At 36.8% G+C, this 15,697-nt stretch overlaps 1 protein-coding gene across 3 annotated transcripts in view; it reads right to left on the minus strand.

Annotated features, from left to right (window-relative positions):
• Positions 1-15,697, minus strand: part of DMXL2 (Dmx like 2) — a 169,859-nt gene that overhangs the window by 72,466 nt on the left and 81,696 nt on the right. For all 3 annotated transcript variants that reach the window (XM_081227961.1, XM_081227960.1, XM_081227962.1), the window contains 4 exons: positions 12,137-12,226; positions 9,553-9,670; positions 5,299-5,418; positions 1,612-1,839 (listed from right to left, as the gene is read on the minus strand). In XM_081227961.1, coding sequence (XP_081084087.1) covers positions 1,612-1,839; positions 5,299-5,418; positions 9,553-9,670; positions 12,137-12,226 — 556 coding nt within the window. The remainder of the gene's footprint in view (positions 1-1,611; positions 1,840-5,298; positions 5,419-9,552; positions 9,671-12,136; positions 12,227-15,697) is intronic.

Here is a 15,697-nt window from a genome sequence, read left to right on the forward strand (position 1 = left end):
AGAGTAGCTCCCGCTCGCCACAACGAGAGAAAGCCCACACGCAGCAACAAAGACCCAAGGCAGCCAAAAATAAATAAATTAAATAAATTAATTTTAAAAAAACTATAAGATGAGAGGTAATAGTGATTAAGATTGGGATCAGAAGGCCTGGATTCAAGTGCCATTCTATCAATGCCTGCCTAACAGTGGGAAAGCCACTTAAACATCCGAGCCTGTTCTATCTAAATAATAGGGAGGGGCTTCCCTGGTGGCGCAGTGGTTGAGAATCTGCCTGCCAATGCCCGGGACATGGGTTCAAGCCCTGGTCTGGGAAGATCCCACATGCCGCAGAGCAACTAGGCCCGTGAGCCACAACTACCGAGCCTGCGCGTCTGGAGCCTGTACTCCGCAACAAGAGAGGCCGCGACAGTGAGAGGCCCACGCACCGCGATGAACAGTGGCCCCCGCTTGCCGCAACTAGAGAAAGCCCTCGCACAGAAACGAAGACCCAACACAGCCAAAAAATAATAAATAAATAAATATTTAAATAAATAAATAATAGGGATCATGTTACTACTTCCCTTGGAGTTTTACTGTCCAACAAGACATTTGAAAGCATTTTACAGAGTCCCTGCAAAATGTAATTTATCATTATTAATTCCAATAAACTTATTTGAGTATATCCTAAACTTTCCAAATACTTTGAAAGATTCAAAAGCTGACCCAAATCTGCACCTGCCACAAAAGCCCAGAGTAAACTCTTAATGTGGTCTTTCCAACTCTGATTCCAAACCTGTGTTAGGGATGAGTAAGAGAACCTCATACTCAAAATCATTCACCAGTAATTGGAATAGTCTTGAACCTCCAATTCTGGTTCCCCAAAACACTATTTGAGGAACTCCTCAATTCAAATTCCACAATGACAGAACTTTTTTTTTTTTTTGCGGTATGCGGGCCTCTCACTGTTGTGGCCTCTCCCGTTGCGGAACACAGGCTCCAGATGCGCAGGCTCAGCGGCCATGGCTCATGGGCCCTGTGGGATCTTCCGGACCGGGGCACGAACCCATGTCCCCTGCATCGGCAGGCGGACTCTCAACCACTGTGCCACCAGGGAAGCCCCACAATGACAGAACATTTTAAAATACAGATGCCAGTCCTGCTCTTTAAACTATTTTACCAACCTTGCTAATGTCAGTATCACTCTAGGCAAACCAAACTCTAATCCTGTATCCTATATTTTCCCCCCAAAGTATCTGCCAACTCCTGGTCAAACATACTTAATGATAGCAATACTGTGGATGAAAAGCCTTAATTAAAAAAAAAGCTTCAATAATTCACATATGACCATATTTTTCTTTCCAATTTCACTATCACAGTATTCCTATTTATAGGAAATCACAGCGTAGGCAAGAAACCTTGCATTAAAATGTTCACAGTATTTTCTGTCAAGCTGATTACATTTATCACAGGAAATTATTTCTAAAATAGACATGTTTCTAAATAGAGGTATCATTAGTAGAAAACAAATCTTTATCTCAGTGTCAACTCTGCACATATTTCAGAAGAGTTCACCCATTTTATGCACTGACGATTGCTCTGAGCTACAACTGTCCGGTCTTAAATTTATGTTACCTGCTGAAGGCGTTGCTCTTATTACTTCAACTCCTACTGGGAGATCAAGAGGTTGGCTATATACCAGTCTGGAACTCAGAATCAGTTTACTAGCAGTTTGAAGGTTGGCAATTGATGAAGAATGTGGCATGGGGCTCACACTAGGAGAGGTTTCTGGAGAAGAGTCTATGTTCTTCTGTCCAGGGACTGGAAGTAGACTCTCTGATGAAACACCTTCTGAAGCTTTAGCTTTGAAAATAAATTATGAAATTATGAAATATATATAGTATCGTCACTATATACATGAGCTAGTATAATATTTTGTGATGATTTAAGAAACATGGTTTCTTAAAAGTGCTCTGGAGACAAGATCAATTTTCAAACTTTTGCTCAGTTACCTTGATAGAATTTTTTTTAAACTATTTTACTCTTTCTTAGCATCAGCAATTACATCACAGGGATATTGTCAGTGAAGAATCACAACATGTAAGATCTAGAAAAAAAACAAGTTCTCTAGCCCAGTATTCTCAAAACACATCAAAAGCTTGAGGAACTTTTAACATGAAGGTTCTCAGGCCTAGCCATAGAAACACTGACTCAGTTGTTTTGGGGTAGATCCCATAAATCTGCATTAATAAGCAGCCAAGGTGTTTCTGAAACAGACGGGTCATAAATCAAACTTTGAGAAATAACAAGGTACTGCCTCAATAGATGAAGAAATTTAAACTTGGAAAGCTTAATGATTTTCCGTAGGTCATAAAATTAGCTAGCGGTAAAGAAGACACTAAAATACCAGCCTACTAACTATCAAGTGCTGAAACAAGATAATAAACAAGATCTCAAGAACATATAGGGCTTCCCTGGTGGCGCAGTGGTTGAGAGTCCGCCTGCCGATGCAGGGGACACGGGTTCGTGCCCTGGTCCGGGAAGAGCCCACATGCCACGGAGTGGCTAGGCCCGTGAGCCATGGCCGCTGAGCCTGAGCGTCCGGAGCCTGTGCTCCGCAACGGGAGAGGCCACAACAGGGAGAGGCCCGTGTACCGCAAAAAAAAAACCCAAAAAGAACATATAAAGGTTCGAAACAAATTTAAGATAGTATTAGTTGAATGGCTTTGTAAGCATATTGACCTTGATCTCTGTCCAAAAAGCTTCCAGCTTTCACATTCAGGTGGAGTGTAAATCTCTAAGCAGATTTAGTTATCTGTGCTTCTGCTACATGTAAGAGATACTTTGCATCACATTTATTTATTTGTATGTCCATCTCCCTCCCCCCATTAGACTATGAATTCATCAAGGGCAAGGATGAGGTCTTATTAGCTTTATACATCCCGAGTAGCACCAGAATACGGAGAGATAATAATCAATCCCCTTTTGCTTCTGGTGGATTTTAAATATGTCAATCTCTTTTATAATGGCAGACCACTAAATAAGAAATGTGAAAACATTTTTTGTAAAGCAGAATAAGACGACAAACTTGAATCAGTAGTCAGAAGACAGAAATACTACTCCTACTCTAAAACTAACTAGATATGTTGCCTTAAGCAATGTACTTCATCATCTCTAGCTATTTTCTCACCTGCAAAATAAGGCTGAATTGAATCATTTCTCTTTCTGTAAACCAGGCAATTTTCTAATGCATATATCTCATGCAAAGAAAGAAAATAAGAGCAGGGGGAAAAAGCAAAAGAAAGGCTTTAAAGCCAGAAGACATAATTTTGAAACTTGGTGTGTGACAAACTACATGTGTCATTTGGTCAAGTTACTTAATATTATTCCATTGGTAAACTGAGGGTAACATCTATCTCACATATATAAAGTACCTATCTCAGTGCCTGGTACCTAGAAGGTACTCCAAATGTTCCTTCCCCACCTAAATGTAAGTCTAGTCTATGCCTTCACCCTTTGCCAGGATTTTCAACACACTGCTAAATTCACATATCAGCTGTAATGGCAATGTACACCATGTTAAATCTGCTGCACATTTTAGAACCACAAGATAGATGCTTTATGTCAAAGCTAAAGACAGCATATGATTTGTTTGCTTCCACTGTAATCTTCCTGTCTGTGACCTTTTACTGCTGTCACAGAGTAAGCAAGGCAACTCCACACTAGCCCAGACCTGAGGGGAACTGCAGTGGGATACTTTCTTCATAAGCAGGGGGACAGAAGGCATCACATAATTCCTATCCCACCACAAGGATCTGTTGCTACCTCTATTAATCTCTTCAGAACCATTCCTGGCTCTGTGCCCAACTCTAGAAAATACTATATTCTCTGGTGGGTTAAGAATTCTCTTCCCGGAGGGTATTATGCTAAGTGAAATAAGTCAGACGGAGAAAGACAAGTACTGCATGGTTTCACTCATATGTGGAATAGTTTTTAAAAGTAGTAAGTGAACAAACAAAACAAAACAAAGACTAACACATAGATACAGAGAACTGATTGGTGGTTACCAGAGGGGAAAGGGGGTGGGGAAGGGCAGAATGGGTAAAGGGAGTCAACTCTATGGTGACAGATGGAAACTATACTTTTGGTGGTGAGCACCCTGTACTGTATACAGAAGTCAAATTAGAATGCTATACACATGAAACTTATATAATTTTATAAACCAATGTTACCTCAATTAAAAAAAATAAAAATAAAATTCTCTTCCTGACAAGCTTTTATCAACAGATCCCTCTACCCTTGCATTCCTGTGGAACAACATGTAACGCCAAGAATTAATACCAAAGGCTTTGAAATTTTTTTGGATTCCTCCTACCACAAGAAGATTAGGCTCAACTAGGCACAGGTAAAGGTTCTATTGAATCATTTGGCTTTTCCAGTCCAAGTTCATAGCCCAGTTAGAACTGCTATTTACACAGTTATGTGATAATGTGGATTACAAAGAGAACAAAAGACATATACATTATTATTTCTCTGTATTAAATGTTTAGCATGTATAAAATCATTAAAATTATGTAACCATTGGAAATAATAAAATATTTTCAAAACTCAAATATTTTGGGCTAATCAGTTTAAAGTAGATTCAGTTTGATATGGCTAACTATGCATTTCTTCATTTAAACAAGAATCTCTCAAAAAGTAAGTTTGTTTTAAAAAGAAAGATTCATAATCAATTTCTGTACTTCATATTACAGATCCTCTAATTTGCTAAGACATCAATATGAATATGTAGAGCAAAAGCATGGCTGAAATATTGTTTTTAATCACTGCTGCATTTCCTAACATTCTACAAAACCAGTTCCCCCTTTGAACGGCAGATGCTCAATCACATTTTCTAAATAGCAAATCTCCTTCTTTTAGTGATGCTAAAGCTAATGTGCATGGTATCAGATGGCAGTGTGTATTAACCAACAAAAAAATACAATATTAATTCTATGGGCAAAACTGATTTATAGAGACATGGTATCTAGAACAGAGTCATAATAGGCATTTAATAAATACTAATTAAAAAATAAATCAATCTAACTTTTTTTTTCAATATGTCTAATGTGCCCGTTGACTGGTTTGCTTTTAGATTAACCCGTTTCATTAATGATTTATGGCCTTGTAATTAGAAGTTTGGCCTATACATACTTCAATTCAGCAACTCAATTTACAGTTCACTGGATTTTCATTTTAAAGAATTAACCAACCTAAAGCATATCCAGTAAAATGAATTTATTTCGTATCATCTCTACATAAAACTGTAATATAATTACTTACCTAAACATGCCTGTACAGATTTAAGATGAAGGTGCCACATATGGAGAACAGAGCAATTATTGCTGTCCTTTTCAATTACTACTAGAAAGAACTTTTCTGAAAATGGTGGTGGTCGATATCCTAGTGTTAAAGGAAAAGAATATTTAAGTTAACGTGTTTCTATAGGGTTAAGAGAAAGACATTTTAAACAAAATCTCTTGATATGTATAGAAGTTGGGAGGAAAGGGAAGAATAGATGTATAGAAGCAGTTTTATATAACTTTTGTGCTAAAAGTTAGGTGGCTATCAAAGACTAACAGGGCTACATCAAAAGTACAAAAGTGAACATGAAGGGATACCTATTGGTCAAAGATGGGACAATTTGAGCATCAAAGAATAAAAATGAATACAATTTATTAAAACTCATTGAGTTCATAAGAATACCAAAAGAGAGAGGGCACATAAGAAAAAAAGGAAAGGAAGGACAAGAGGACCAGAAGGAAGAACTGAAAGGAAGAGAGAAAGGAAGAGAAAGACACAGAGAATGCAAGAGCAAGAGAGGGAGAAAAAGAACAGGAGCAAGTCAGCCTCACTGGATGACCCCTGAAGTAACTGGGGCACTAACTCCTTAATTGGAAAATTGGCAATTAAATGGAAAGAATGAACTAAACATGTATCCTGCTTTTTCTGTAGGTAAAATAGTATTTTAAAAAAAAATTAATAGTTATGGGTGGAGGGCCAATGATGGTGGTGCAGGAAAGACTTTTTAGAAAATTTATGCATTTTTTATGAAAAGACATTATTTGTGAACATAATATTCCCTATTGACAACTGCATTTTTCATATATGAAAATGAGATCTACAAAGGACAACAAAAACTTTCTTTAAAAATGAAAACCTATACATTATATGAAATTATGGGTGTGAAACTTTTGAAAATTGTGAAGCAGTATAGAATTTAAAGACTCTTTCATTTGATAAAAAAGGAAGGAAGGAAGGGAGGGAGGAGAAAAAGGAGAAAAAAAAAAAAAAGAAAACCCATAATGGAAACTCATTGGCAATGAGCACTGCTAAAACTCAAACTGTGGCCTCTAAATACCATGCTCCATTGAAAGGAACAGTTTGGAGGGATGACTCCATTCTTGCAAAGGCTATCTACAAGATAAGCCTGGCATATCTTGCTGTGCCTGAAAGAAAGGAAACTATCAAAAATAATGAGGTTGTGTCAAAAGGACTCAGGACCAACTTGAAAGGGTCTTCACTAGCCTAATACAGGACAATGCAAGCATTAGAATTATGACTGCAAACTGACTGAAATATGCTAAGTACATAAAAGTTCATGACTGATAGGAGTATATCTTTGTATGTGTATTATTCTTCAGTAGTTTTTCCAAAATGGGTCCATAATGATTCACAAAATAAAAAGAAAGACAACAACAACAATAAATTCAGCCGTAACCACTGGCAGCAACCTGGGCACAAACTCCTTTGAAATCATCAATTAAGGGGAAAGAACTAAGCACTTACTCTCGCTTTCCTAAAAATAACTCTATTTCAAAATAGCCAAAAAGCTGCCATTGATAAGGGAAAGCTTTTCCTTACAAATGCTTTCCAGCTAATAAATAAATGAGAACTGATAAAACTAGAAAATCACACGTGTGCAATCCTTAATGAAATAATTGAATGGAAAGCAACAATATCAATGGAAGAAACCATGAGATAATAGATTGCTGGCAAATTTTACACTGGTGCCACCAGGTGAATTTTCTGAATCTTAGCATCACTAAAAATGAGACATCCTAACATTATGTTCTTTCTTATGACCTTCTATGATGAACAAAGCAACACCTAGGAAGTTGAACCTGGGTCAAATCAGGTCTACAGAGGTAATTTGCACTTTACAGGAAAAATTTTAAATGACGTCACAAGTAACTGGTCAGAGAAATTCCTATAAAATAACTCTCTCTAAAACAAGTCTGTGGCATGATAAGAGTATAAAGGGGGATTACTTTAGCTTAAAAGACTCTTAAAAAATGAAACACAATGTGTGGACTCTATATGGATACGGATCCAAACAAATTAAGAACAAATAACCCTGACATTTTTTGAGACAATTAAATGAAGTAAATCTATGGACTAATTATTACAGAATTCTGAGAAATTTTGTTATTTTATCAATGTGATAACAGCACACATGTAAGAAAGTCATTTTTAGAAATGCATAAAGTACACAGGAGCGAAACAACATGATGGCTGAGTTTGCTTTAAAATATTTCATGAAAAAGGAAAAGAAAAGAAAATAGGGTAGGTAAAGCAGGTGACAAAATCTTAAAATCATTAATCTAAGTTATGGGCATAGAAAGGTTCATTTACGCACTCTACTTTTGTCTGTAACTGGCACTTTTCTTAATTAAGAGTAATTAATTTTTAACTAAAACTTAGAAAGTACAAAATACAGCAGGGTCACGGAAGAGGAGAAATACACATTTCAAGTCCCTTAAGGAAACAGCTACAAAATCAAGAGAAACTTTGTACAAAAATTAAAGGAAAACCAAGAAAAGCATCGGGAAATCTTTCAGCCTGATTTCACAGTGACATAAAGAAATATCTGGGATTGACATATATACACTAATATGTATAAAATAGATAACTAATGAGAACCTGCTATATAGCATAAGGAACTCTACTCAGTGCTCTGCGGTGACCTAAATGGGAAGGAAATCCAAAGAAGAGGGGATATATGTATACATATAGCTGATTCACTTTGCTGTACAGCAGAAACTAACACAACATTGTAAAGCAACTATACCCCCAACAAAAAGAAAAAAAGAAAAAGAAATATCAAGGGAATTCCCTGGCGGTCCAGCGGTTAGGACTTGGTGCTTTCACTGCCATGGGCCCGGGTTCGATCCCTGGTTGGGGAACTAAGATCTCACAAGCCAAAAAATATAAATATATATATCTCAAAAGAGGGAAATAAAATAATATTTTTAAATCCAGGTCTTCCAATTAAAAACATTACTTAAAAAATACCAACCTTATATAAGCATTGTTTTCTAGTAGGTTGGCATGTATTCCCTGTTAGAAGTAGCATGATAATTGATAGTTAGATTTGCAGAAAAGCATATAAAAAAGTTTAACTCAAGTAAAGGTGAAATACTATGGAAAAGCACATTTTAAATCTATACAGTACTGTTATGCTATAGTGACAGTGAAATAAAACTGAACGTGACAACTGAATAACTTAGAAAGAAGAAAAGTTCTGATCTATGAAGAAAGATGCATGAAAGGGAAAAAATTATTAGTCTGAGGGGTGAAAAGATGTTTGAGCTAAGCCTCACAGAAGACAGAACTCATTCTGATTTTCCACTAAAGAAAACGAAATTAACTGTACAAATTCAGTAGAAATACCTTCCTTAAATGACTATACATAATTCTGTGATAAAAGCTATACTAAGAAAATTAAATATGTCCTTCTAGATACTCACAATCTATAACCAAATGAGATAAAGTATCTGGAAACCCTTTATAAACTAAAAACTATTAATCACAGAAAATGAATTCTTAAAGTAGGACATGTCTTTCCTACCTTCAAACAGAAAGTATTCTACTCAGTATGTTCTATTTTCAAATTTCATTTTCAAATAGAACATGAAAGTTTTACAAGTACAAAGTATAACTTCTAAAAGGAATATTTAAAGCTAAATAATAAAGTTTAAATACCATACGGTTTGTTCTTGGAAGGTCTTAGGAGAACTACTTTCTTTCACAAGAAGAAGAAAGAAATACAACCCTTCAGAGAGGAAAAATATGAGATGGTACCTTTAATTCCTGGTATACCATACAACATAATACCTAAGCATACCTAAGCTTCCTGGTATACCAAACAACATAATATCTCCCTCCTATATTTATCAATAATCTTTAGTAAACTTATATTAATTGGCTTCCTTAAGATACCAGAGGGATACTTATTACCAATCAAAATAATTTAATTGTAGAGTTGAACAAATGAAGTTAAGTTTTTAAACAATTAAACTAGGTTTCATAAATAACATTTCTTGGCAAAAGGCTATGTCACCAGAGAACTTGTCTTTCAAAATATAATTTTTACCCTCATGTGTTCTTCACTTACAAAAAAGCAATTCTGATAGAACTAGTGTATTTGCCAAAAATCATGAGTGATGACTTTTGATATAAAGATCCACACTCAATGAAAGTTTGGAGGTTTTCTAAGATTAAGGTATTGAACTCAAGACTATTTTTTAAAAGTACCTTGTGATGGTTGAAAAAATATTTCTGTTTCCTTTTTCTCCATGTCTTCCTTATGTGGTTTATATCCTCTAATGAAGTCTTCTTGAAACACATGAAGCAACTGTGTATTTGAGCCACACTACAAATATGAAAAAAGTAAAGTTTTATCTTTGAAATTCTGTATCTTCCACCCACTACCTCCCCAAGAACCCTAATATAAAATAGAAGAAAAAAACTCTCTAACAATTTCTATTCTTTATAGAATGACTAATTAGAGTGGAAAAAGCAAGAGAAAAAAATCATCAGATAAATTACTTTCAAAGATGCTATAGTCATCAGCAGAACTGTGAAATTCTAGTAAAAACAAATCAACAGGTTTGCATCTCAAAAAAAAAAAACAAGTTAAGTAATCTAGGCCACTGAGTTCAAAAATATCAGGTCTTATGACTGGCTGGAGAAGGCCATGTAGACCATATTAAGCACACTACCATAGGTTCTTTTTCTAATTCTACTTGAGAACAACAACAAAAACAAAAAAAACAAAAAAAAAAACCCAGAAAGGTCCTCAAAGTACTTCCAGTAAGTCTGTCTAGTGGGAATTATGAAGGATCCTATAACAGCCAGTAGGAATAACACATCTCTGAAGAAATGTATTTACATTTAAGTAACTAAGATTTCTAAAAGAATAGATGAAACATCACAGTCAGCTGATGCTACAAAATCATGTTTGGGATCTCACAGCGAAGAAGAGTAAAGATAATCACAAATAGCTACTTAGAATCACAAAAGTGAACTGAAATTCAAGGAAAGGCTAAATCCAAACAAAAGCTTATTATGGAAGTAGGTCAAGACAATTTGATGGCTGCCCCACAGATTTCAAGGAAGGCAAGCAGCTATGATAATCTTGGCACTGAATGGATGGGCTATAATCTTAGAGAATAAAGCAAATGACCCTCCTTTCATAGTATTGATAGAAGGAAATAAAATGACTACGACATTAGGTTGACCCACAAAATTTTTATGAAAGTGATAAGGTATTTTTATATCTCTCCATACAGAAACATAAAAAAATCCCTTCACATTCATAGCATAAAAGGTCACCTTCCCTGTGGGAACAGATGTATATGTATGACTGATTCACTTTGTTATAAAGCAGAAACTAATAAAAATTAAAAAAAAAAAAGGTCACCTTCCCCAGGGAAGAAGAATAAATGAAAGAAAAGGGAAGGGTGATGCTTTCATGGATATAGAAATCATACAGCACATTGGAAACACAGAATGATTTATAAGCCTAAGCCATTTATTAGTGCTTGCAGTTTACCAGCCCTTGTGATAAAGATAGCCACAAATGGAAAGGGAAAAATCTTCAAAAAATATGAAGTAAAAAGCAAAATGCTAGGTGAAAGAGGTCTGTAATAATATCCCATGGTACAGAGTAGAGAAGGGGCTACACTGGGGAAATGAATTTAACTCGCAGTTCATTAAAAATTAAGACATTTATGGGCTGAAGCTAATACTCTCCCATATCCCTATGGAGTGAAAAAAAGGAAATCACAAGTTAAGGGTTTCCTAGGAGGCGTTAGTAATTTGAGTCTGGCAGCCGCATTTCTGTTGCCAAGAGCTGATGTGGTAATTTCTCTACATTGGTGGAAATTATTACATTTTCCCTAACAGAATGTGCAAGGCATCATGGAAAAATAATGACATAACACTATATTTGTTTTTAAATATGGTTGGCTCTTTCTTCATTTCCTTGTTTGAAAATAGTTGGTAACTTCCTCATCAAAGTAACCTTTTTTCATATTTGGAATGAATATATTACTTCTATCCCCTTCAGTCCACAAACATGATCCTGAAGAAACAAATATGAGGGCTATAATGGGATTTACAAACTCCCTGTAGAGGGAAGGGTTCTCCTTCTTTTCTAGGTAGGGGCTAGGAAAGAACACTGCCTACACAAAAGACCTGTACTTAGAAAGTAAATGCATACTTTGATCCTACTTCTATCTTCATTTTAATGGATCTTATAAAAATACCTAACACTCAGCCTAACAAAGCAAACACTCTTAAAGCTGATGTCACCATCTACTGAGTTGAAATGAATAACAATATAAAAAGAAAAACCACAAACCGGGCCTCTATGCAGCTGTACTGTATTTTCCTTCATGGCTTCCCTGACTGAATCAAATGACCTTTAAACAGGAAATAAGGCTACAGATACAATTCAACTGGAGAAGAAGAATTCGTAAATCATTGGAGATTTTCACTAAGGAAATCAAGAGAAGTTGGCTGTATTTAGTATCAAACAAGAGAACTATTCTGCAATGAAATATAGTTGACTCTTGAACTGCACAGGTCCCCTTACATAGGAATTTTTTTCAATAGTAATTATTATAGTACTACTCAATCTGCAGTTAACTGTATATGCAGATGCAGAACTGAGGATCCAGAAAGCTGACTGTAAGTTATACGTGCATTTTCTATAGTGAGAAGGGTCAGTGCTCCTAACCCCCAAGTTGTTCAAGGTTCAACTGTGTATCTTATGCATATTAAGCACTCTGGGATAAAGTATGTTAGTAACACCAATTCATAAGCATGGTTTTACTTGGTTGGTTATTGCATTGAGTTCAATAATGCAGCCAGGTCGAGCAGTAGACTGTTGGCTCACAATATTAAACACTTCTCCAATAAGTTTCTGTAAAAAAAAAAAAAAAAAAAAAGTTAATGATCAACAACATATGAATCTACTGTCAATATGACACAGCATCTCGGACATTAAAGGCCCTTCTAAATATTCACTGACTAACAAATGGCAATTCATACATTCAAAGAAATATTTCAACTTTCTTTACTCATTCTCATTTTAAAAATTAACTAAGGAAAAAAATCTATAGTGTTTACGTAAACAGTATATAACTTCAAGGCATCTAGTTCTTTGAACATGTCTTCATTTAGCAACCTTAATGCTCCATGAGAGATCTGGCTGAGGATGTAGCCCTATGCCTATGTGTATGGTTTGCAGATATGCAATGCCATATAAAAGTACAACCCTGCCAGATCGAAGATAAGGGTAAAGGTTGAGAAGTGGGACTCTGTGTCTTGGGATGGGGATGTGTAAACTAAGAGGAAGCCTAACTTTGAATCCCAAAACGCCAAAACCTTTCTGCTGAAAAAAGCAGTTTTCCTTCTCCCTCCTTCCAAGCAGCATTCTCTAGCATAAAAACTGAGAGGCCGGGCTTCCCTGGTGGCGCAGTGGTTGAGAGTCCGCCTGCCGATGCAGGGGACATGGGTTCGTGCCCTGGTTCGGGAAAATCCCACATGCCGCAGAGCGGCCGGGTCCGTGAGCCATGGCCGCTGAGCCTGCGCGTCCGGAGCCTGTGCTCCGCAACGGGAGAGGCCACAACAGTGAGAGGCCTGCGTACCACAAAAAAAAAAAAAAAAAAACTGAGATGCCCATTCTCCTCAGCACCACCTCCACTATTTACTACCTTCAGGCCACTAAGAGGAATAAGATCCCAGCTTAGCCTAGGAGACTAAGTACAAGGTTGGCTATGGGAAAGCAGCATATACACCAGAGTTGTAGGATCTTTCCAATTTGTATCAGCAGAATTCCAGAGTGCATGAATGGGAACAGATTATAGGGTTATTAGACAAAGGAGGACAAAATATGTGCTTGGGTAGGGCTGAATTTACTGTTATGGGTATATTCACCCAAGATTCAGGATTTAAAATGTTAGCTCAGACATCTGGAAGTGGTGCCAACAGTCTGCTGGGTTTGTCCACTTGAAATCTGGACTCAACTGTGGCCTACAGTTGGTGAGATTAAAACACCGGAATTTCTCTAACACACCATGAATCTTAGCTACTTAAAGTGTGGTCACTAGACCAGTAGCAACAGATTTTCATAAATGCAGACTCCCAGACCCCAAAGCTAATACATCTGCATTTTAACAAGCTCTCCAGATGATTCATGTGCATCCTGAAGTTTAAGAAGTACTGCTGCAGATCAATGGTTCTCAGACTTGGGTGCACACTGAACAACCTGGGGAGCTTTAATGATCACTGATGTTTAGATCCCACTTTCATACATTGACGTACTGGTCTGGGGTACAATCTGATCATCAGGCATTTTACAAGCTCCTCAGCTGCTTCCAACATATAGCCAAGGCCGAGATCTCCTCACAGGAATACCTATTCCAGCTAAGGATGTGCCTTCCCTGCCCACAATTATTCTGCCAGCACTATAACCAATGGAGATACCGAATGCCTTATTCAACACTACAGGATCCCGCTCAACTTCACCCTCAATTTTAAGGGGGCACCAAAAGCTCAATAATCAAGATAAATAATATCTTAATGCAATATTTTTTTTATTTTTTTGCGGTACGCGGGCCTCACTGTTGTGGCCTCTCCCGTTGCGGAGCACAGGTTCCGGATGCGCAGGCTCAGCGGCCATGGCTCACGGGCCTAGCCGCTCCGCAGCACGTGGGATCTTCACGGACCGGGGCACGAACTTGTGTCCCCTGCATCAGCAGGTGGACTCTCAACCACTGTGCTACCAGGGAAGCTCAATGCAATATTTTTAAATAAAAATTAATGTAAAAAATCATAATGAATAAAATAGCAAAATCTTTTTTTTTAACATTTGTTTACTTATTTGGCTGCGTTGGGTCTTAGTCGCGGTATACAGGCTCTTCATTGCTCGCGCTAGCTTCTCTCTAGTTGCAGTAGGCGAGCTCCAGAGCGCACGGGCTCAGTAGTTGTGGCGCATGGGCTTAGTTGCCCTGCAGCATGTGGGATCTTAGTTCCCCAACCAGGGGTTGAACCCATGTTCCCTGCATTGGAAGGCAGATTCTTAACCACTACACCACCAGGGAAGTCCCGCAAAATGTTAAATACAGGATCCAGCAGTATCTTGATGAGCCATATTGGAGCATAAGGCAAAAGTAAAACTGCACAGACATGTTTTTATGCATTTTTTAATGGTTAGTTTTTTTCAGAACATTAAAGTGGTTGAAAAATATTTAAAAATTGAAAAGTAAGTATATTAAAATTCACAATATTTTAAATTTAAGTTTATTTTTACCAAAAATAAAATTATAATTTTACTTTTCTAGCTTTAAGAAAGTAAACACTTTTTTTCATCTACTTCGATTATCTTGTTTTCAATATAGACAACTTCTTAGTTTGACAGTCTCTTGACCAAGTGACAATCTTAGTTTGTTTTTTTATTAACATTTTTATTGGAGTATAATTGCTTTACAATGGTGTGTTAGTTTCTGCTGTATAACAAAGTGAATCAGCTATAAGTATACATATATCCCCATATCTCCTCCCTCTTGCGTCTCCCTCCCACCCTCCCTATCCCAGCCCTCTAGGTGGTCACAAAGCAACAAGCTCATCTCCCTGTGCTATGTTCCTGCTTCCCACTAGCTATCTATTTTACGTTTGGTAGTGTATATATGTCCATGCCACTCTCTCACTTCGTCCCAGCTTACCATTCCCCCTCCCCATATCCTCAAGTCCATTCTCTAGTAGGTCTGTGTCTTTATTCCCATCTTACCCCTAGGTTCTTCATGACCTTTTTTTTTTCTTAGATTCCATATGTATGTGTTAGCATATGGTATTTGTTTCTCTTTCTGACTTACTTCACTCTTTATGACGGACTCTAGGCCCATCCACCTCACTACAAATAACTCAATATTGTTTCTTTTTATGTCTGAGTAATATTCCATTGTATATATGTGCCACATCTTCTTTATCCATTCATCTGTCAATGGACACTTAGGTTGCTTCCACGTCCTGGCTATTGTAAAGAGAGCTGCAATGAACATTCTAGTACATGACTTTTTTTTTCTTTTTTAAGATTTTGTAACAAGAGTGGCATTTATGTTTCTTAAAACTAACTTCTATAGTAGAGTATAATACAGAAAAAAAGACACTTTAACAAGAGAAATATGGAATGAATCATAAACCCACGTGATGACAAAGGAATGAAAATGCTTAAAGAAAACACAACTCCATCAAATACTACCATGCACTAAAATTAATCTGACAAACTATGTACACTTCTAGTAATTTTTTTCAAACTTAATGGTAAAAGATGTGAAACTGTGATTCAGTAGGAACAGATCAATCTCTGTTTTGCCTGGGTTTCAAACTTTCT

This window comes from Mesoplodon bidens (assembly GCF_964165515.1).
Source record: "Mesoplodon bidens genome assembly, chromosome: 3".
NCBI classification, from domain to species: domain Eukaryota; kingdom Metazoa; phylum Chordata; class Mammalia; order Artiodactyla; family Ziphiidae; genus Mesoplodon; species Mesoplodon bidens.